This window comes from Barbus barbus, assembly GCF_936440315.1.
Source record: "Barbus barbus genome assembly, chromosome: 42".
Taxonomy (NCBI): Eukaryota; Metazoa; Chordata; class Actinopteri; order Cypriniformes; family Cyprinidae; genus Barbus; species Barbus barbus.
In genome coordinates this window covers 25,614,867-25,639,627 of record NC_136720.1, presented here as the reverse complement: position 1 = coordinate 25,639,627, position 24,761 = coordinate 25,614,867, and the positions used below count along the sequence as shown (strand labels likewise).

At 35.7% G+C, this 24,761-nt stretch overlaps 3 protein-coding genes across 4 annotated transcripts; 2 read left to right on the top strand and 1 right to left on the bottom strand.

Moving 5' to 3' along the window:
* The first annotated feature begins 795 nt into the window (after positions 1-795).
* Positions 796-3,990, top strand: LOC306861240 (FGFR1 oncogene partner 2 homolog). Of its 2 annotated transcripts, none has more exons than XM_079403398.1 (6): positions 796-864; positions 1,215-1,351; positions 1,423-1,540; positions 1,628-1,770; positions 1,857-1,961; positions 3,066-3,990. In XM_079403398.1, exons 2-6 carry the CDS (start codon positions 1,217-1,219, stop codon positions 3,201-3,203), a joined length of 639 nt encoding a protein of 212 aa, XP_079259524.1. In that variant the 5' UTR covers positions 796-864; positions 1,215-1,216; the 3' UTR covers positions 3,204-3,990. The 2 variants fall into 2 exon arrangements, with proteins under 2 accessions (XP_079259524.1, XP_079259523.1); XM_079403397.1 differs by having other exon boundaries at positions 1,848-1,961.
* Positions 3,991-4,070: 80 nt separating this feature from the next.
* LOC306861784 (transmembrane 7 superfamily member 3-like) lies at positions 4,071-17,519 on the bottom strand. The gene is made up of 12 exons (XM_079404262.1): positions 17,233-17,519; positions 14,934-15,088; positions 13,819-13,969; positions 13,489-13,609; positions 12,769-12,940; positions 10,594-10,771; positions 9,311-9,397; positions 7,982-8,062; positions 6,648-6,800; positions 6,347-6,444; positions 6,105-6,267; positions 4,071-5,351 (listed from the first exon to the last, which is right to left on the bottom strand). Exons 1-12 carry the CDS (start codon positions 17,303-17,305, stop codon positions 5,098-5,100), a joined length of 1,686 nt encoding a protein of 561 aa, XP_079260388.1. The 5' UTR covers positions 17,306-17,519; the 3' UTR covers positions 4,071-5,097.
* On the top strand, positions 17,465-24,062 carry LOC306861786 (mediator of RNA polymerase II transcription subunit 21). The gene is made up of 4 exons (XM_079404265.1): positions 17,465-17,587; positions 18,555-18,669; positions 18,751-18,851; positions 23,637-24,062. Exons 1-4 carry the CDS (start codon positions 17,546-17,548, stop codon positions 23,814-23,816), a joined length of 438 nt encoding a protein of 145 aa, XP_079260391.1. The 5' UTR covers positions 17,465-17,545; the 3' UTR covers positions 23,817-24,062.
* Positions 24,063-24,761: the final 699 nt, after the last annotated feature.

The window sequence follows — 24,761 nt, the reverse complement described above, 5'->3', positions numbered from 1 at the left end:
AAAATTTCAGTTTAAGTACCAATGATAAAATATATATATATTTTTATAATTGCACAAATCAGTATTTAATTACTTAACCAAAAGTATTAAACGATTATGTAAAATAATTAAATAAATAATATATGAAATATAATTATTTAAGAGTTATATTTTAACTCTTGAAAACTAAAATAACATCGAAATGTCACGATATTCTCTTATTAATGCTATAATAAAATATTTAAGATCTCTCTGTGCTTATGTTAAAATAAAATACATAAATGACGGGAGGGGGTACTTAGTTTATTTGATGATTATTTGCTTGTTTTAAAAGAACATTTTCTTATAAATTGCGTAATCAATTAAATAATTATATAAATAAATAAATATATTATATATTATGATATAAAAATTATATTAAATAATTAAAATCTTGAAAAAAATACAATAAAAATGTCATGTGATTCTCATATTAATGACAAAATATCTCCCTGTGGCTCATTTCAAAAACTCTGTACCAGTTATGATTGTATATTAGATATAGGCTAAAACTGATTCATAATCACAAGGCAGGATCTGGCCTCTCTCCAGCCATAAAAACCCTCAAACTCAGTTAATAAAAGAACATAAGCAGTCATGCTCTTAATGGAATTATGAGGCCAAACATCTAGAGATTAATAAGCTTCACCAAAGGAATTTGCGAAAGGACGGATTTTACAGTAATAAACAAAACATTCATGTTCCACTTTAAACATTCAGAAAGCGCCTCCATGCGGACGCTGTATGGAAGACAGTCGGCGCCTACATCTCCCAGAAGCACTCGCGCGTGACGTCACGGCCGCATCAACAGGAAGTGCTCCAACTGAGCCGTTGCTGTAAGATAAGGTAAGCTTTAATATTCATTTAAATTATTCGCGGTTTTATTCGGAAATATAATAAAACAATAAGTGTTTCTAGCTTCGTATATGTTTACACGATCTAGTATTTGATTAAAACAATTAACGTTAGCGTATTTATTTTCGTAGAAGCTAATGCTAGGCAATTCTACCAAAACATTTGACACTTACCTTTGAGTATTTCTGAAATCAAGTCATATAATGTGTATAAATAAGCCACAACATAACAGTAGTTGCAGCAAATCAGCTTTCCACTGATCTAAGCATTTGTAGAATATAAGAGTGTGTATTTATGAAAGTCACTTAAGTCACAGTCCAAGTGTTTGTTGTGCTCCTCAGGAATGACCTGTACACTGGAGAAGGTGCTGGCCGATGCCAAGTCACTGGTAGAGCGGCTCCGGGATCATGACAGTGCTGCTGAGATCCTGATCGAACAAACCACGCTGCTGAACAAGAGAGTGGAGGCCATGAAACAGGTATCAGTGTTTGTTCTCAGTCTGTCTAATGGGGATGAGAGTTGTTTTACCCATATTTCTTGTTCTTTCAGTACCAGGAAGAGATTGAGGTGCTGAACCAGGTGGCGAGACACCGGCCACGCTCCACGCTGGTCATGGGCATCCAGCAGGAAAACCGGCAAATATGGGAACTGCAGCAAGAAAACAAAGGTGTTAGGAGGGTTTGCAATTAAAAGCTGGCGCTGGATGTCATTTGAGGGCTGTTTTATATCTAAATCCACACATTTCTCTCGACAGAGCTGCGCGCGTCACTGGAGGAGCATCAGTCTGCTCTGGAGCTCATCATGACCAAATACAGAGAGCAGGTGTTTCGCCTTCTGATGGCCAGCAAGAGAGACGATCCTGCTATTGTCACCCAGCTCAGAGAACAGCACACTAATGTCAGTCTCAAAGACGCTTTTTATGACATTCCCTGTCATTCAATAGTCCAAATAGTTATTGTGCGTTTATGCCGCAGGAGATGCAGGTGCACATTGAGAAAATAAACGAAATGGCCACGGTGATGAGGAAAGCCATCGAGGTGGATGAAGGGCGCCTGTGTGAGGATGAGGAGAGAATCAAACGTCTGCAGGTCAGACACACTAAATAAACCACATTGTATTCGTTATTAAAATATATTGCAAACAATGGCACAAAATCAACGTTATATTAGGCTGATATCACTTGAAGTCAAAATTGTAGTCTGTTACTGATTACGTGAAGAAGATTGTAGTTAGTTAGTAACATTATCTATTAGATTACACATGTTAGGTAATGTAATCCGACTACGTTTTCATTACTTTTGACTTAACTTGTTTAACACAGAGATTTAAAAGTCTTGCATCATACTGATACAATAATACATAGATAAATTAAATATATTCCATTCTGTGTTAGCAACAGTGCATTAAACATTGATTTATGTAAGGGTTTCCTAAACTGTGGTTTGCGAAGGATAAAAGCTAATAATTAATTAAATCATATAAATGTACAATTAAAATAATTAAAAAATAAAAAACAATCAGAACACTTATTAAAATAATATATTTTATATTTATATAATTTTATGCAGTACGTATTTTGTAATTTTATACATTATACAATTTTTATATATTAACACAAATATTTTATCTAATTTAATATAAAATATTAAATTTTTATATAATTATAAAATATTTTTATATATTTTTTTTAATTATAATTTTTTTACGGGCATATAATGTGACCATTAACCAACATCCAAGAACCGTGAATATGTTGTGGTGCTGTTATTATTGATTATTATCTATATGCAAAAATAAATACTAAGTATTTTAGGTCCAAGGGATTCGGCTGACGAAAAAGTAAATTACTGCTATTGTGTGAATAATATGTAATCAATAACAAATTACAACTTATTTCTATTTTATTCTAAAATGTATTATAATTTATTTTTATTTTATTTTATTTATCTGATTGAATATTTTAAAACATTATTTTATTTATCTGATTATTTCACTGAGTATTTTAAAATGATATAATAAATTTTTCTTATTTATCTGATTAATATTTTATTATGGAGTATTTTAAAATGTAATATTAAGTTACAAGTAATTTTTGAAATCTATCCAGATTACATATAATCATTTACCGCCTAGCCCTATACTGCAATAAACATGACACTTAAATGTTTATATGTTGTTGTTGTTCTGTGCAGCTGGAGAACAGCGGTCTGCGAGAGCTGTTGGGAATCAGCCGCGAGGCGTTTCTGGTGCTGAAGAGGGACGACACGTCTGACAGCACGTCTCTCTCGCCGCTGCTCACCAGCACAGACGTCAGTCTGAGGAAGAGCTAAAGGCCGTCAGAGACTCTGAGTTTACAAACCATCGTTCAGAGCTGCCCCACAATCCTCCATTACAGGGTCACACGCACTCACTGCGTAACCTGGACGTCCATCAGTCATTCCGCATGAGGGGTTTTGCAGGAAGGGCCTGTGGAATCTGTCAAACACTGAGATCCGATTACTTTTCCATCTCTCCATCATCATGGCTTCAGTCTGGAAAAGTCAAATCAACCGATTCAGCCAAATGAAAACAATCATTGGAACAGTAAAATTGGCATATTGTGAATGATTACTTCACCTGAACATGAGACTTTGTAAAAGGAATGTCACAATGTGACATTTTAATGAAAAAGCTTGTTTTTGTAACTGTTTTATGTGGGTATGAGTGGTAGTAGTATTGAAAGTGATTAAAAGCATTGAATGAACTGGCTATGTCCTTCTCTAGTTTCATGCACAGAGAATGTTTAATAACTACTCAACACTTCAGGTTTTACACCATCTATAATTTAGTATTCAATTATGTGCATGATTGCATGTAAATTTATATTTGATATATAATGTATTGCGAATGCTGTTTCACGTCGGCTTTGAGCTAATTATTAATTCATAAACATTACAATTAAAATAAATATTTTTCTATAATTTTCATGTAAACAAATTTATATAATTTAAATGTTTTACCATATATTTTATTTTTATAAAGTTACATTTTATTTGAATTATGATAAATCTAATGTGATATGATTTGTTTCACAATGCAGTTATTTCCAGATGCATAAAATCAAGTCCTGTCTGTCGTTTCTCATTGTTTCACTCAGAATTACGTCAAAAACATCAGATCTCATTCCAATCTGTCTTGGAATAGAAAACAATATCATTTAGGGGTTATGGCACAAATGACAACTTTATTAAACATTTAAATTTCATACAAAATAGAAATAATGCATACTGCTACCACTTAAAAACTATTTTAAGTAACATTAATGCATGTTGTAAATGCTTTAGAAAAAGTCTGCTTCTGTGAGAGACAAAGATAACATGAAGAAACCCTGAGAGGAAACCAGAAGAGTATTGATGAGTAATGCAATACTACTGATTTTGCAAAGCTGGAGTCTGTCAAAGATCGATCTTGGGTTTAGGTCTACACACATACACTTATAAAGAGCTACACATACAGTTATAAAGCCCAGAAAATGACTGAAAAACATTTCAACTCCACAGGTTCTCAATATTCCTTTTACATGGCATTTAAAATCCTCATTACAAGTGCGTTACACCAGCGGTCAAACTCCCACATGAACACAGTCAAAATAAGCTCATTTCTAACCTGAACTCCAAACCTCGGTGAGGATCCTCTGGGACTCGTATGCACTCGGACACAGAAAACACTCAAACATCAGCCGTAGAGGCTTACAGTGGCTACTAATGAACACCGGTTCATTTGGTCTGCAATCGCAGAGTGTTATACATTCATTTTAATGGTGAACATCTTTAAAAATCGCTCATTCACTCGTGTGCTAACCAGACGTAGTAAAAACGTTAAAAGAATCTCCACTGAATGTTTCCTCCAAGCTGCTAAAATGCATCTTAAAAAAAAAAAAAAAACACACTATAGCAGCTGATGTATATAGTAGAGGTCAGTTGCTTAACATTTATCTGAAAACAGCAATGGGATCAAGCACTTCTGGAAACCTACACAAAAACACACACATAAGTGCACACGGTCAGTCTCACACCGTGTGAGAGCTGCTCTTTTAACCTCCATCGGCTGCTCGTCTGAGTCTTTGGGCTCTAAAAATCGAGCTCAGTCCTCATGTATGTTGCTATATGTCTCCACAGGATTGAGCAGCAGTGTTCTGGAGGAGAAGGACTAACAGTGATCTGACTTAAAGTCAAAAGTCACAGGTTAAAGCAATAGAGGTGTGGTTTCGCCGGCTGGTTCTGTGCGCTGTGTGAGCTGGCGAATACGTCCGAGGATTCGGGCTGATAAAGATGGCTTGTGGTGGCTGGGATCCAGAACGTTGGTCTTCCTGCGCTCTCGCTCTTGCTTCCACATCACGTATGGGCTCGGTGGGAAAAACTGCCGTGATTTCTCCCGATACAGCTGCACGACGATCCCCGAAACCCCCAGAACAACCCACACGGTGATCATGATGAAATCTGGAGAGGCGAAACATCAGACATGACCAATACATGAATGCGTTTGGCCATCAGACCCAGTAATTAAAGCAAAAAATATTTTAGTTTTTAGGCTGAATCATATTCCTTTATCTATCACCTTAATTTAACACTCAAGCGCAACAGCGTTTTAAAGGAAGAAGGACCTCAAAGCTGTTTTCAATGTATAAGTCATTATTGTTTTATTGATATTATAATGATTTTTGTATCTGGGAAAATGGCACATCATATTCTTGTAGACAAAATGAGTTGAGAAACCATTTATGAATTAGTTTGTGTTTTTATGTATTACAAATTCAAGACTTCACACTGGTTATGTCAGCATCAAAAAAACTGATCATGACTTCAGTCACTGCCATTATAGTCAATGAAAAAGTCTACAAAACCTATAAATAAATCTCTTACATAGAAAAAAATAAATCCAGTGTTTTCATCAAATTTAACTTGTGACTAATGTAAATGCTTTAGATTGCACAACGCTGCCAAAAACAATGCAAACATCTTTGGTGGATCAAAATGTAATGCAACACTTTTCATCACATTTCACTTTAAATCACGGCAGTTGTGACTGATTTCATTTAAATGTGCAGTAACCCTTTTTTGGCTCCTTATCTTGGATTTTCGGAGCATTTTTGCTAATTTTAGTGGCATTTTGCCCCAAGCCCCTGTTAATTTCCAACCCTGGTCTGCAGTGATCTCATACATGGCCTACAACTTCAATCCCTGCACACCTACCGATATCCTGCAGCGGTACGGAGATGAACGCTCGGCTGAAGTTGTGGTTGAGGAGGCGTTTGAGGACATCCAGCGTGATGTAGGACAGACTGGTGTAGGTGTAGGCATTGACGGCCAGGACCACTGTATACGCACCAACCACTCCACATGTAATTATATTGCCCTGAAACATGCAGACAAACGTGCATTTTATTTAGCTGTCGAATATGAGCTTATATCAAATGTATTTTTCTGTATCTCACCTCTCTAGGCCACCTGATGAAGAATAAAGGAATAAACCCCATAATGCAAGCGAACACCACCCAGAACACCACATCATTATGGAATATAGGAAGATCACCTGGAGAAAAACAGAGAGATGAAACAACAAATCCATAAAATTAAAATAATTAAATAACTAATAATGAAAATTATCGCCCACATCTTAACAATCAACATCCAGCAAGACTATGAAGTGAGATTATAAAGAGATCAACAGATGCAGAAACATTTTTAACAGCATGAACGATGACACATGAAGGTTTTTCAAACATGATTTCTTACCAAGTGGAGTGAAGAAGATGATGGATGAGATGAGAAATCCAAGAATGAGTCCGACCACCAACACGCAGGCCATGACCGAACCGAACCGCCACCAGCTCATCACCATGGCCACGCCCCCGACCACGCCCATCAGCGCTGTCAGAGCCAATCGAACTGCAGAGACACAGTCAGTCAACAAACTGTTTAAAGACATCAGATAACAAGACATAGATCTCAGCTGACTAATTAGAGTACATTAAGACGTTATTTTGTATTACAAATGTTATATTTAAATATTATCTAATTAAATATGCACTCACTTGCATACTTTTCCAGAACCTAACATTAATTTTGAACCTGGGATTATCCAATGTTTCATTTTGATGACATGACTGATTTTGGATCTCTTTTTATCTCTCCACAAATCAGAAAATATAACATCAGAAATGTGAACATCAGACAGATGAACAAACCCCTTAGTAAAAACATTCAGAATACAGATAACCTATCAGAATGCAGATAGAAAAAAACTAAGAAATAAAACTGTAAAGTTTGATGTAAGTGCTGCTGAAATGGGGGAAAAAACTGCCTATAAAGATATGTATTGCATTTAAAATCCTCAGATGAAAACAGATAAAGTGCTATGAAATAAACATTTAAATGTGTATTTTGATCTTTTCTATGCACTAGTCTAACAAAAGACAGGTTGTGGATGCAAAACAGCCCGAAACTGCATGAAAAAACTATGGTTTTGCCTGTAATGTCCTGACTTTAAAAACAAACTTGAGCTGAGGTTGTTCTGATTAATCAGCTGTAGGAGGAGTCATCAGTTATCTATCTTAGAAAATCTAATTTTTTTTAAAAAATGCTCTTCCTCATTTCAGCCATTCCTGTAATGTAACACGCAAACAGCTGACAGACAGCTCTACGTGATGCATTTGACTGGGACAGGCTGGTTTGACACCTCCAGCTGAAATCCACAGCGCATGACTCTAATCCTCAGAGTTACGGCACAACAATAACCTCAATCCTCTGTGACGAGAGCTGCTTTCTGCACTCGTGACGGCTGTTGAGATTCACTGCTGGCAGAACCAGTTTGTGTAGCCAATTTCAGTCCAATTCAACTGGAAAACTTCTTGGGACATGAACTATTTATGCGTATGTAGACATCAGCGCAGTGTAAACAGTACAAATCATCCAGAATGACGTGAAACTGAGGCCTAAGAGGATGAGCTGATAGAAATACTCTATGAGGTGATCATAAACTTCAGATCGGTTCAGGCAAGCACTATTCATCTAATATGACAGTGATTCAGTGCATGTGTAACTCTGCAATGTGACTGTGATGGACTCACTGTTGTATTCCAGCGGTGTGGTTACGGTGATCACGACAAAGAATACAAACGCCGTAAAGCCGAAGCCCATACAGAACAGCTCTGAGAAAACACAGAAATAGACATTTTAATGGAAACGACAGGAGTACCTGCAATAAATTCTGTCTGAATCAGGATATTTTAGTATCACTATTATTAAAGTTTATTAAAGTTTATTATAGTTTTTACTTCTATTATCCTTTATTTTATGTATTTTTTATTTTTAAATTTTCCATTTTAGTTTTAGAAATTTTGTTGCGTTTTTATAATTTTTATTAGGTTTTTTAAATTTTTTATGTCTACAGTTTTTAATCATTCAAACTAAAGTTAAATTAAAACGAAATGAAGATGAGAAATTCTGTCTTGGTAACAAACTGAAATAAAATACACTTATATAATATATATATATATATATATATATATATATATATATATATATATATATATATATATATATATATATATATATATAATAGCCTAATTTTATTTTTTTATAACATTAATTTAATTTCAACACCGATTTTTAAAAAACTTTTATTTAATATTTTGAAATGTTTTATATTTTTAGTTTTCATTTCAATTTTAGTTTGTTTTAATAATTTTGTTGTGTTTTTGTCATTTTTCGTTTTTCATGTGTCTATATAGTTTTTTTAATTTTAGTATATTGAGTTAAACTATATGAAAATGAGAAATGTTGCTTTGGCAACTAGCTCATTTATTTCAGTTCATGTTTATTTTATAGAAACAAAGTTGCTTATTTTTAGGTAACAAAATCTAAAATGCATTGTTTTAGTTGTAGTTAACATAAGAGTCGGCATACAGATCTTCAATGAGTTTAACACGGCTCCAAATTTAAACATGTCATATAATGAAACATCTCAATTAAATAAACGATTTTGAGCTGCCAAAAAGACCATTTACTGAAACCAAGCGGCACAAATGATTCGTTTAATTATTATTTCACATGTTCACACAAAAGGCTTTAAAAAAAACACAGCTGCAAAAAACAATTTCATTCAAAAGGAGAAAAGCTTGAAATGGTCATAAAGCACTGAATAGAGTTTGTTGTGCAAGAAGCCTTGACTAACATTATGAGTGGACATCAGGAAAGAAATGCATCACATGACCCCTTTAAAAACATGCCATCCATTCAGAACTGATGCAACTATATCATCTGTTCACCTCTGACTCTCTAAAGCTCTTGCAAACACTTTCCCAAACCTAAAACACTTGGGGCATATTTAGTAGACTGACAGTTATTAATAGCAGTAACGTGGTGTTTCTAAGAAAAGCAAGAAAAACATCTCTCACCACATTTGAAGAAGCGGTGTCCCACAAAACACACAACCAGCCCAGCCAAACCAATCACAGTGAAAAACACTTTAGTAGACACTCTCCCTGAGAAAGTGAGAGAGAAAAAATATTAAACTCCACATCAAAACGGTCACAGAAACTGTTCAAAAGCTAAAGACAAAATATCTTTTCAAGCAGCAGGGCTCGCAAAATCTCTAGCCGGATGTCCCGGGGCTATTGTGTTTTCCAGTCGGGCTCCCAAAATGCATCACCGCTCTGCCCGACGGGCTACCTTAAATACAGGGCTCCCCCCGGTCCTTAAAAAGCTTTAAATACGTTAAATGGTATAAGAAAAGTCTTAATTATTGGGGACAGAAAGGCAAGAATCGCGATATGGTTGGATTAAAATTCAATTATGTCATCGAATAAATATGAGCGCTGCACGTTTTAAAGTCAAAACACAGATGTCTTTGTGAATGCATCTTTGAAGGGAACCGTCTGTCTTCAGAAACGTATCGTTGGCATTTTCATTTCATCTTGCCTATAATGCCTGATAAAATAGCGTTTATGAGCTCGGTGCTGCTTTGTGTACAGCCGTTATCGGGGGAAAACGCTTCATTTCAGCCGATCTTTAAGTGCCACCTCGTGGCAGAGAATGAATTTGCATTTCCAAAAAGCCTCTCTTATGTTTAGATCAATGCCCAATTGTGCATATCGACCCATGTTTTAACAGCAAACACAGTTGTAAATGTGAAAGAAGTTAATGTGCCTTCTAAAAATCTAAACAGTAATATTTATGTTTTAAATTAATATGATTCAGAATGTTTGACTTATCCCTTTTCATAAAGGCTGAAATACCATTTTATTAAATATTTGTTTTTGTGTAAACCTGTATCTGAATTTTAAATCATGTCATGTCAAGATATTGTCCAACCCCACTCATAAGTTGTTCATTTTACTTGTGCAGCTCTTAAAAAGTCATAAATTGCCTTAAATTGATTTTTTTTAATTCTGCAGATACCCTGTAAATAGTCAAATAAAACTCTTTCATTGATATTCGTTTATTGAAAATGTTTTTGATGGACATTTATGGTCTTTATTTTATTTGGGCTAGTTAAATTAATTTTCGGGCTACCAAAATCTGAAGAGTACCTGCCTGAAGGGATACCAGGGATTTAGAAATTTTGCAAGCCCTGTGTCGGATGGCCAAAGTGGCAAATGACCTGACAATATGAGAGGAATTTCTGAGTTTAGGAATCAAATAATGCAGCATTCATTTAGACTTTCTTTCATCTTCTCACCTAAATCGCTGCATCCGTCCAGCGTGGAGTTGAAGCTGCAGGCGTATGTGTGGACGGGGATGTAGGACGCTGACGTGTTCAACACTGGATCTCTCACAATCACAGAGAAAATCACGCCCTGGCCGGGAAGAGAGCTGAAGGAGAACTGAGTCCGGTCACGAGAGGTTAAAGACACCACCTGAAAGAGTGAAATTAAATGATAAACTAAGGGTGTTTTCAGACCCGTAAATCATTTCACTTTATCATCGAGTATATACATCGCTTAAATGTATTAGACCACCACCACCCAATGTAACGTTTGTGCCACAGCTGCTCTAAACTAACAGTATTGGTGGTTACCAAAATCATTTTTTTATGTTCCTGTAATGATTAATCAACCAGTATGTGTAAGCTCTTTAGTCGCAGTAGTGTTATGCTCAGATATAATTGATGTTATTATCCATTAATTTACTGCCCAATTACAGCTAATAAAAACAGAAACTGTGGAAAAGTACATAAAAACAATGCCAGCCAGAATACAAGCTGTTATCGAGGCCATACAAAATAAAGTGATTATGTGTGATTAAAGACTAATTTAGTTTCAGTTTGTTATTTGCCTAATAAATGACAATAACATATTTAGTTTTAAACAAGTTTATGGCAGATTCCTAAAATATTTGTGTTTTCTCCTTCACTGTGCTTAAATTTAATAGACTGTATTTATTAAATGTAATTGGACATCTGAATAAAAAAAGAAAAAATGAAGTGCTTTCCTTCTGCCTTTGTTGTAAAACAGTAAAATTGAACATTAATGGATAATACCAATAATTATATTTTAGTATTAGAATATATATATATATGTATGCATTAGGGAGGTAACGGTATGGAAATTTCTCATCACGATTATAGTGACCAAAATGATCACGGTTATCAGTATTATCACGGTATTGTTAAAATGTGCTGGAGATGTTCAAAAAGTACCGACATAAATCACTACACCAAGTTTTATATTTAAAAATTAACAAACAGCAAATAAAATGACTTTTTGTTTGCATAATCACTAAAACAATAACATTACCAATGATGTCCGGTGAAACAGTTTAATAGCATGTTCAAATATCTAATGTAAATGTTCAAAGAAAGCTCTGAAAACGTTTCATATAAAAGGTAAACCTCACATTTCAGCCTTTAAATAAAGAAAAGGGTTAAGTCAAAATGATAATTGATTTTCCATCAACCGGTCAAAATTTACAGCAGGGCATGCAAATTTGGTCTGTTTTTGGCCAGACAGAAACTGCTGCACACAGGCTGAATGTAAATATAAGTCTCTGTAAATCCACTCTCTGACAGCAGGTGGCGCTTATGAAACAGCTGAATAACACTTCTTTTAGGTATTACATTTATATTTATGCATTTAGCAGACGCTTTTATCCAAAGCGACTTACATTGCATTCAAGTTACAGTTTTTACATTTTATCAGCTCTTGCTTTCCCTGGGAATCGAACCCATGACCTTGACGTTGCTAGCGCCATGCTCTACTATTTGAGCTACAGGAAAGAAACTGTAGCTCATGTAGCTCCAAGTATTACATGGAGTGAAGATGAAAACAAAATGCCATCGAATTGTTCCTGAAGACAGTCAGACCCTTCAGAGGTGCATTCATATATTCATTGGTATAATTCCCTCAGCACTCTTTTAATGGGGCTTTTCCACCCTATTTTCACTCAAAACGAAACTACTCTGCTGCTGTGCGCTCATGAGACTGTTACTGAAAACTGTGCTTTATGCTGGACAGTATTTATTTATCGTGAGTTGTTCAGATCGCGGTAATCGAATACGGTTTTAATGATAATTACAAAAAAATTTAATTAAAAATATGAAACGGTAATACTAACTGCGGGGAATTTTATCATGATTTATAGTCAAACCAGTAATTGTTACATCCCTAATATATGCACACACACATTATATATACACACATGTATATACAAAAATAAAAAATATATAATATGTAAATGAATTTATATATATGTGTGTGTGTGTGTGTGTATACATACCTCATACAAACTAAGGGAGATATACATAGAGATAACATACCAGGTTATGAAACAAACGCTGTAAACTCACTGAGAAATTATTTAACAGCTACAAGAGATAGCAGAAAGTGTTAAGGAAGGCCAGAGAGAGATTTCACACCTTTCTGCTGTTATCCTGCACGTTCTGCACATTGGCCACTCTCTCCAAACTGCTGACCAGACTCTGCTCCGACAGGTCGCCCTCCGGCAGGAAGTACTGATACACCTCATACACCAATCGCCAACGAGTGCTGGAGCCCACGTCCACGTCACACGCCGGTGGAATCGCACCTCTGAAAAACATCCTCTGATTTAGACTGATCAACTAATGAACATTTGATCTTCCAAGCCAGGAAGACACAATCTTAAAAGGTCATGAAACACTAAACTGCATTATTTGTGTTGCACATCACAGAAGGCAATATTAGCATCAATTCATAATTCTGAGCTTTTCTGCACTATGTTCATCTTCTAGGTTTATAATCTTCATTAGGATGTGATGTTTTCCCACAATGTAGTTCATCAATGATTCATAATTATCAAAAGGATGGCGCTTCTCTTAATTATTTATGAAAACACACATTTACTGTGACAGATGCCTCAAACTGTGAGATCAAAATAATAGTGTCAAAAGCTATTATAAAAGCATACATTTATACATGTATTCGAACGCAACTGGGTGTGCATTTATTTGTGCATTAAATAATATTGTTCATTTTGTTGCATGTAACGGCAAAATTCAACATGCATTAGGAACAATGCATTTAACTCAATAACCAATGCTGAAATAAGGGGTTTCATGACCCTTTAAAAGTCCATGATTTTATTAAATTCCTCTCACCTTCCATATCCGATGTTAGCAGGTGCAAAGGTAATCATGGTCTCAAACAGGTTGTATTGCAGGTAGATGTTTGGATCAATCTCCAGCGGGAATTCCTGATTACAGGCTCCAGGAACTGGATCTGCACGCACACACACACACACACACACACACACACACACACACACATTACCCATACACACACACACACACACACACACACACATTAACCATACACACTGAATGTACTATATTACAGTCAATAGTCTGTTAATGAGAGTGTATGTGTTGCTCATTCAAGTAATTTGTGTTGCTCATGTCAGCATGCAAGTATAGAGCTAGTTCTCTAACCAGTGCTGGTGTATGGCAGAATCACACCAATTCCTGCTACGCTGCTCCCGTCGGGGGTCTTCAGGAACCAGGAGACGATGGTCTGACTCGGTGTCAAGTTGGATAACAGACCAGCATCTGCTGCCGTGACCGAAAAACCATAAAGTGGGATCTGACCAATACACAAAAAACACAACCTATGTATGGACATCTACACATACACACACACACACTCTAGAGGGATAAAGGTCAGGTGGAGAATATTATGCAACAAATACAAGCAAAGTGCAACCATTCAAGCCCTGCGCTACATTCACTTGGATTTCCTTACACCAGCCTAGACCGCAACAGTCAGGCTCTGTTAGTAAAAATCCCAGTCATTTTCTCCACAGGAGCATTTTAAGACGGCCTACTGTGAGTTCTGAGTTAATTATTTCAACAGAATTCCAGACGAAAACCTACATTATCCATGATTCTGCAGAGAAATCTCCACCAATCAGAGACTAGTATTATTTATATACTACTGCAGTTTTTATTAATAATTTGACTTCGCTTTTATTTTTATACTTTTTGTTCATTTTTATATGTACTTTTTAATTTTTTTTTACTTTAGTTTTATTAAATATTACTACTTAGATTTGATTTATTACTTAGTTTTTATTTTAGGGCTTGTACTTAAACCAAACAACTTAACTGAAATAAGTATTTAATTTCTTTTTACTTTAGTTTTATTTAACAATAACTAAATTTTTGAATATCCATTTGAAAAATACTACCAGAACCAAGGCCACTGAAAGAGTGGGCAGCACAATAGCACTCTATAGATGCAATATTTGTTTCGAACAGCATTTAATATTGACTTCAACTCTGTGTCTGAACTGGGGTTTGTGCTCAGCGCACTACAGTGAATGACTGCTGACATTATGAACAGAATGCATGGAGGAGTGTGTGGAGATCAGAGCTTGTGATTAGACTCTCACATGATGTCTTGCTCGATCAGCCCATGGAACTGGGTCAGCTGGGGGGGGTGTGTGTTTCTTTCTTGTGTATGACAGTGCATTACAGTGCTCTGTGTGTGTGTGTGTGTGAGTGCATGCCTGTGCAAACAGCACTGCTTTGTGTGTGTGATCTCTTACCGGTGTATATGAGAGTGTAACATTGCGGTGATGCGTATGAAACTGCAGTATTAAGAAGGAAATGTCAGCGGGAATCCGGGAAACGACAGCTTGAACCGTCCCGTTCACTGGAACGCTCACGTTCTGGAAGGTTCCCAGAGAAAACATCACACGGTCTGCAAAACACATACAAGAACACGGTTGCATCAATATCTGATTCTTTACTGTGCAATCTCAATGTTTGACCCCAGGTGCTGTTTTCTATATATATTGATTTCTGACAAATATATATATAAACTGAAAGCAGGCAGAGACACCAGTGAACACTTCAAATAAGGAAGTGGTTTTTGACAGTTGTGATTTGGTGAGGAAAGATGTTGGCTCATGTTTGCTCTGACTTCCTGCCCGACCATGAAATCTGACATGATAATCAAGTCATCTGATTTCATAATGACTCACACCTGCTGTACATCAAAACGACACTGAAGAAATCTTCTTGTGTCCAAACCTGCAAGATGATGCCTTTACATGCAATACACAGATGTCAGAAGGAATCTGTGTGTTTCCATTTTAAGGCAACATTTCTAGCACTAAGCTGCCAATCCACTAAATATTTACTCATTCTGCATTTTTTAAAAATGTTTAACAAACAGTTTTAACGTCCCGTTCTCAGTTAATATGTTCGTGTTTTGAGGTCTGCAGAGATCTTGAAGACTGAAATCCCTTCAATCTCTCTCTCTTTCTCCTTCAGGAATGTGCAAATAGTTTCTAAATTGCATCTCGTGGTTCGTTGCTCTGTTTCATTGTCATCAGTGCATCGTAAGCAGGAATGAGGAGAATTAAAAGAGGAAGAAACACTGAATGAAAATACGTCACTGTTACAAAATACCAGAACATTACGAAGAGGCACAAAATTACAACTGAACTTTATTAAAAACAATCAGACTCATTTAAATCAACAGCATCTTCACTGAAAGGCAGGAGATCATCAAATGCTCCAAACATCAGAAAAAGAAGCGTTTTACTACAGATCTACTGTTTCCTTAACCCTATGGTATCATATTTAATAAATGATTTTTAAAGCCTCTAAATTAACAGCATGATCAAAACCTGTTGCACACAATTTACTACAGTCTTCTGATTGATAGTTTAAACTTTTTAGCAAGTAAAAGGTCTTTTATTATAATTGTACAAATGTTTTTGCTGTCAAATCTGATTTTTATTACGTAAATATAAGGATAACTCTGATATTGTTAGTAATATTTCAAGATGAACGCTTACTGGACTGAAGCAGCTTATATTTACTTAATTGTCTAGACATCTTTTTTTTTTTTTTTTGAAAAATCATGTTAAAATGTGAATCTCAAATATGATCATCAGGCTTTTGAGGAACGTTTATTTGTTCATCTGTCAATCAGCACTGTATTGCATTGCATTAAGTGTTATATATATATAATTTATATATGTTATATCTTTAAACTTAGCATTTAAATATTGTCTTACAAAGACATTATTGGAAACATAGTGTGTGACAACTGATATTTATATAATTTTAAGCATCTACTATATTTAGCCATGAAAGCCTAATATACCAAATATGATACAAAATGTAAAACACATGCAAATGTATTTTATATGTGACCCTGGAGCACAAAACCAGTCTTAAGTCGCTGGGGTATATTTGTAGCAATAACCAAAAATATATTGCATGAGTCAAAATTATTGATTTTTCTTTTATGCCAAAAATCATTAGGATATTAAGATCATGTTCCATGAATATATTTAGTAAATTTCCTACTGTTAAATATATCAAAACTTCATTTTTGATTAGTAATATGCATTGCTAAGAACTTAATTTGAACAACTTTAAAGGTGATTTTCTCAATATTTAGATTTTTTTGCACCCTCAGATTCTTGAGTTGTATCTCAGCCAAATATTGTCCGATCATAACAAACCACACATCAATGCTTATTTATTCAGCTTTCATATGAGGTATAAATCTCAATTTTGAAAAACTGACACTTAAGACTGGTTTTGTGGTCACATATTTTGTCTTAAGGTTCTGTTGCATTTTATTTTTTGCATGGTTAAGACCATCACTGGGGTTCAGTGAGCAAATCTGCTCAGCTGATGCTCTCATACATGAGTTTAGTCTATTTCCTAAAGAATACAGGCAGTAAACGAATGTAAGAGACCTTAGAAAACATGCATACACCTCAGACAAACGAGTCAGTTATTGCAATATCATATAGAAGTAATAGGGGGAATTGAGTGCGTTTGCATCAGTGTTGATGAAGATGTTTTGTTTATGTTACTCACTCTCATCCTGAGCGCGCGTGCAACTGACCCACAACAACACGAGCAAAACCAAACATTCTCTCTTCAGTGGCATTTTCCCGGATCAGTCCAGTCTATAAACACGCTCTAGCAGAAGCGACCAAATTTGAGACTCATGCCGAAGCTTGTCGTTTAGCCTCCGGAAGCGTCGCTCGCTGCTTGGGTGCGCTGCAATGCAACAACTTTTGAGTGCAACGCGCGAGTTGCCTGTAGCACGCAGGCGCGACTGTATGGCATCACGTGATGACGCTTTGAACGCGCTCGGCGGAAACGGAAACGGCCGAGAGGAGCCAACATGGCGGACAGGCTAACGCAGCTTCAAGATGCTGTTAACTCCGTAAGACTCATTTAAATGTTAATTTTATGACTTATAAGCTGCAGAAGAGGTCAGACGCGTGCAAATCATATGCATTCAGTCATGTGTTACATGAAGTTACATTGTTTATGTAAGAAGTCACATTAATGTAAGTTACTGTAGCGTAAGAAGGTGTTAGCATAGCATGCATTTGTGATTAAATAAACAATTAAAGTTTGCGCATTAATTTGTACAGAAAGAAGCTAATACTGTATTTAAATAAATATATGTTATATTAAATAAGAAATAATGTATTAAATACGAAGTTGGAAGTAAGTGGAACTGTTGCTTCAGGAAATTTAAATCGCGGTCAGCACTTTTAAAATTATATGTACTTTTTTATTTATTTGTGACATATACCACATTGTGTTATTAATTTGACATATTTTATAAATATATATTTTTAACTTACAACTATTGTTTTATAAGTGTTAAATGATGTACTCTTGTTTTTACATATTTTAACAATAAATATGTAAAATAATGTAGTTGTTATTTAAATTTATTGTTGTGTTATATTATGTACTCTTGTTTTTACATTAAAAAAAAATTAAAAGAAGTTTACGATGCATTATTCATAATATTAGCACTGAATTCTAATATTTTTATCATGTTTAAAGAGCAAAGACAAGTCCAACAAATATATATATTAGGTTTCATGCATGCACTGTGTGTTTGATACATTACACGGTCTGCAAAACACATACAAGAACACGGTTGCATCAATATCTGATTCTTTACTGTGCCAGTATTATAATATAATCTCAATGTTTGACCCCATGAGCTGTTTTCTCATTTTGTTTTCTAACTATAAATACACTGTGTGGCTATGTATATTAATTTTTGGAAGCAGGCAGAGACACCATTTTTTTGTTTTGTTTCTCAGTTTTTTTTTTTTTTTTTGTCTATGGTTTGACATATTGCTATGATGGGTGTGTTTGTGTTTTAGCTGGCTGATCAGTTCTGTAATGCGATTGGAGTCCTGCAGCAATGCGCACCACCTGCCTCCTTCAGCAACATCCAGACCGCCATCAACAAAGACCAGCCCTCCAACCCCACAGAAGGTGCACAGATCTGTACCAAGCATCAGTTTACAGCAGCGCTGTGTTGTTGTTTAACTGACATGTTTTCATGTGTTCTTCTAGAATACGCTCAGCTGTTTGCAGCACTGATAGCAAGAACAGCAAAAGATGTTGATGTGCTGATCGACTCTCTGCCCAGTGAAGAATCTACCGCCGCACTGCAGGTATGTTTATACACTAACAGTGTGACTGGCCGCTTGAAATGTCTATATTTATCCAAGCCAACTGTATTGGTGGCCGTATTTGTTAAGTGGCACTCAAAAGATCTGAAAGAAATCATTTCAAATAATAAGGTTATGCTACAAATTATATTTAACCAAATCCATAAAAAAAATTGTTACTTGTAATAAAATAATCTTTAACTGAAATAAAATATAGAAAACCTAAATATATATATATTTTAAATTTCATCTAACTTTAGTGTGCTAAAATAATTATATCTGAAAAATTAAATAAAAATTAATACTATATAGACATTAAAAAAAACCTAATGAAACTAAAAAACTACAAATTTGTTGTACATTTATATTTATAATATATTTATAAATTCTATAATATATATATATAATATTATAATATATTTATAAATTCTTCTGTGTGTAGTTATTTGAATTTATATAAATATTAAGTTAATATATATGATATTGTTTATATTATGTAGAGAATATAAACGGAATGGTTTATTATTATGTATTTATAATAGTGGTGTCAAAATTAGCGCGTTAACGCATGCTATTAATTATTTTCAGATTAACGCGTTAAAAATATTAACGCAAAATAACGCAGGGGCGGGGCTAGGGTTGGCCACCTCATTCGCAACTGCTGCCTCTGTCTCTTTTTTCTTGCAAAGGATTGCGTTTATTTAGATGCAGAATGTCTTTATGACCACATCAAACGGGAGAAGTTTCAGACACGTGCTCTATACGTCGCCTCCACGCCAGACGCGAGTCAAACAAGCGCGTAAAAGATACTGTGCTCGTAGCGCGCACTCTTCAAATACACGCACATAGGTGCCGGTGCGCGCTGTAGCCTATATCATTTCATATCATACAGCGAAAGAAACTACGTGCATGCAATGTCGTAGTTATGCCGTCAGTTAAGGCATGAAGTTACCAAAAAGGCGATTAAAGCTGCCTTAAACTGTGTGCATGCATGCAATAGCCTATGTTATATATGCGTCACATTTAAGTATGTCTCTGAAATGGTTTTAAAAACAGTCCTGAGGCACTCTAGCACTGTCTCCCTCATCTAAAATACCCAATTCAACTCATCCGCTCATTAGTTGAGACTTTCAGACCTGAAGTGAGTCAGAAAATGTAAAGAGATTTGTGAGAAAATAAGATGCATGTCAGATCCCCATCACCTTCAGCAGCAGCAGCTTTTAAAGCAATAGCAGGCAAATAAATTAATAACCAGCTGCTGTGATGTCTATTAATCCAAGAACAAAAGAAAAAAGAGCAAATCAATAACTTTTATAGTTTTAAGGGGTTCATCTATATTTAATTTAGAATTTAGTGTTTGGTAAGTATTCATTTTCTGTATATTTCTGCTGAAGGGCACAGCTAGCTAAATATGTAATTTATTATAATGGGTTCACGTGAAGATTGTTTTAAGTTCACTTAAATTAGACGTTAAGTCTAATAAATGTTAAAATTGATAGCTCTCAATTATACTGTAATGCTGAATGGCTACAGTCAATGGTTAAATATTCAGGGGGCAAAAATTCTTTTTTTTATAGAGACATCAGTAGTATTGATATCAGTGATGCTGGCCTTCAATCATAAAAAAGATACCATTAAAGAAATATTAAAAATATACTGTCTTTATGTTGTTTGTACATTGTACATTTGAAGATTGTTTATTTAAAAACTTGAATGTTAGGTGGGGTTAAGCGTGATTAATCACGATTAATTTTAGAAAAATGTGTGATTAATTAGTTAATTTTTTTAATCGATTGACAGCACTAATTTATAAATGTTATATATTATGTAGAGATTAAAGTAAATGTATATTAATTTTAGAAATTAAATTATTATTTATAAATAAAATTATTTTGAAACAATGAACTGCTCGTACCATGAAGCAAAATCAAGCAAATCCACTCAATGATTTAATAATATAGGCTAAAACTTATCAGCACTGAATTCAGCGTGTGTGTTTTTTTTATTTTTTATTGTGGTATATGAATGGGATTTTTACCTCCCATATATCCCTATAGTTCACCGTAAATTATATATATTACACTTCTGGCTTTGTGCTTACTGTATGATGCGTTATATGAGTACAGAGCCAATTACAGTTAAAGGGTTAGTTCACCCTAAAAATTAGCCCATGCTTTACTCACCCTCAAGGCATACTAGGTGTATATGACTTTCTTCTTATAGTTATATTAAAAATTATCTTTGCTCTTCCAAGCATTAAAATGGCAGTAGGAGGTGAATAAAGGCCTCCTGTATCAAATCAATGCGTTTTTGTAAGAAAAATATCCATATTTAAAATGTTATAAACACTTTTCTCTCACTTCCGCTAACTGTCGTACGTGCAAGCCGTTCCTGGCGGATGTGAGTATGTTTACAGGAGCAAAGGAAGCAAAGTTTCCTTACTTTAGCAAAAGAAAACCAGTCTCCTCTTTGCTTGTATGGAAATCCTCTGACATTTTGCTTTACAACTCCTTGTTTTGTGCTTTGTGACCGGCGTTTTGTTTTGCTGTCTCTCCGCTGCGCTTCCGTGTTTGTCACTAATCACATCCTACATCATCCGCTGGAACGGCTTCCTCCTACGACAGTTAGCGGAAGTGAGAGAAAAGCGTTTATAATGTTTTAAATATGGATATTTTTCTAACAAAAACGCATCGATTCGCTACAGCAGGCCTTTATTCACCCTCTGGAGCCGTGTGAGGCACGTTTTATTATGGATGGATGCACTTTGACTAATTTTGGACTGCTGAACAAAGACTACTGCTGTTCTAACGCATGGAAGAAATGAACCATTTGAACGATTAGGTTCAATCTCAATGACTCACTTATTAACAGTGACGTGCTGCCACCTACTGGCGGTTTTAATTTCACATTTAAAGTATCTTTTATTATTTAATTTCAAATATCAATATTCAGCGTTTTATGATATCAAAACATTATTTATGCATTTGTAATTGCAGTGTTTATATGCATCTAAATGCCAGATGCATTTCCTCTCCATTGCAAAGATGACTTTTGTTGATCTTATTATTCTAATTCACTGATTAAATGTAAGAATTTGACTCAAAAGATAATGGACACTTTTAGAAAAAATGGTATATAAAGGTAAAAATGCCCATTAAAAGGTAATAATCAATTTCAACTTTTTGGAAAATATTAATTTCTAATCAATGTGAACTGACCACCACACAGAAGAGGAAGTATATCATAAACTTAATTAGTCAGCTGTCCACGGTAGTCCTTAAGATACTAGCACAATAACACACTCAGCTAATTATCGTTATTGGTAAAATCCCATAAAATATCAAGATATTATTTTTTGTCAATATCGCACACCCCTACCTAGGATGCTTTGAGGGTGAGTAAAACATTTTTGGGTGAACTAACCCTTTAAGTAGGGATGTAACGATGCACGCCTAGCCGGTTGAAAATTTATCAAAATATGTGACGATTCAAGTCGGTTGAGAAGTTAAACAAATCACGATACAATTTAGGGTATTGTGGCGGGAGGAGCAAACGACAGACACAGTGGGTGTGGCGTCAAGCCTCGGAGAGGTTTTTATTAAACAAATAAAGGGGAAAAATAAAGTGTCCAAAGGAATGGGGAACCTGGTGTTCTCGCTGTGCCGCGGGGCTAGTGAAGGAGGGTAGTGTTCGTCAGGGAAGGGTCCAGGGAAGGGGCGGAGTCCGGTGGCTGCACGCACTCCCCTCTCGGGGCCGGGAGCGAGTGGCGGCGGCGGCGTCGTCCATCTCCTGAGTTCCCGGCGCTTCTGGGGGATTCGACGGCCCGGCATCCTGGCCCGTCAGCCGTCTCACGAGTGCGGCAGTCCTCCTCGACGCACCCTTCCTGGACCCACGAGGACACCAGCGTGCATGCACGGGGAAGAGACCGGTCTCCGCGTTTAAACAGCGGCAGTGATGAGGCTCTATTCACATCAGGTGCGCCTCATCACACGCCGCCAGCCCTAGGTGTTCAGCGCCCCTCCTCTCTCATACACCCACTCCCGTCGGGAGCCTGGTGAAGGGCGGCGAATACGGGACGGGGTGGTGATGATGGACAGGGGGGAGGCAGCCGACTCGTCACATCATACACAAATTTGCCTGTGAGAGGAAATTGTCTTCAGAATAGTTTAGATGGTGTTTTCTTTTCATCTTGCCTTAATATAAAGCATATAATGAACACTATTTTACGCTGCTGTTCCATAAGCGCCACCTGCTGAATTTGCATCTCATTCAACCCGTCTACTTTTTCCGTTTTTGTTTCATTCAGATGTTTTATGTAGTATAGTTTCACAAAGCTAAAGTCAGACCATTCTGTTTTTGCTTCGAATTTCGAAATTATACAATCTAATTTAAACCAAAAAGCTTGTGCTGCATGTATTGATTTAAATTAGATTTGGAAATTCAATGTTTGGATCATAATTAAAATTCAGTGGTTGCCTCTAATTTTAAATGGAAAGAGCACATGCAAAGCCTTTGTTTATATGAAGAGATTTCTATTTAATTGTATTTATTCATTTGGGATTTGTTTTAAGGTTTTAATTTCAATTTCACAAAGAAATGTGCAGCATTTTGTCTGAGAAATAATCAAATGACACCTTTTCATTTATAATTTGTCTTAAATCTTTTGTTAAAAAAGAAAATAGTTGTATCGTGAAGCCAGTATCGCATTGTGAGATGAGTGAATCATTACATCCCTACAATAAAGCCTAATCTTATACGTTTTCTATTGTTATTGAATTTGTTTCACAGGCTGCTAGTCTGAGGCAGTTGGAAGAGGAGAACCAGGAAGCTGCAGCCCGTCTGGAGGAAGTAGTTTACAGAGGAGACATGCTGCTGGAGAAGATCCAGTCAGCACTAGCAGACATCGCCCAATCACAGCTACGCACACGCAGCGGAGCCCCTAGTCAGTCGACACCGCCAGAGTCATGACAGTGACTGACCCCAACCACACATGGACAATATCGTCTGGACACAGCAGGGATTTTATACTCATCCTTCATGGATCGCAGGAGATCTTGTGTTGAATGCACAGTTTGTTTCTGGACTGAAGAATGATTGTGATTTCATTCTGTTTCCCATCGCATGTCTTGTTTATATGACCTCTGACATCGTTTTCAACCTCATAGCCGTACATGTTCAGCATCCATCAGCCTTTTTTAGACAGTCACCATCCGGGTAAGTTGTTTTTTGTATATTTAATGATGTTTTTTTCATGCCAGGATCATGCGGTGTTCATTTTATTTTGGATAAAATGTTGTCTTTGTGTTAAACAAATAAAAATGTTGTATGAAGTGCTTGTTATTCTTTGTGAATTGGTTTATGAAGGTTGTAATTTGTCTCATGCAATGCTATTGTCAAGAGGCTCTATACTTTTAACAGATTTATATACACAACAGATCCAAAACCTGTTTTTTTTCCTATCACTTCATTTATCCAACTAAAATGTGAAAACATGAAATGCTGCAATTGAACAAATGCTTTGGTTGGTCTGAAGGAATTATATGCTATAAATGTTACCTTAAATATTTAGTAAGAAAGGCCAACAAGTAGTGTACAAATACTTTTAAATGGTTGCTAAATTAGTTTTTTTTTTATATCTTCCTCTCATACATGCAGAAACGGACTTTGATATCACTTCACGGTGACAAAGAACTTACTTTTTTTTTTTTTTATATAGGAATATTTATAATTCACAAGTAAAATTATTATTATATTTGAATAGTTTTCTTATGCACTAAATTATTTCTATGCCGCAGCCACGCAGGCTGATAAAATATAAAATATAGGTCTACTTTCTGTACTGTGGCTCACAACTGCCCAGCATTATTATTATTAGTCCCCCAAGACGGTGTTCACATCAAATTATATTTACAA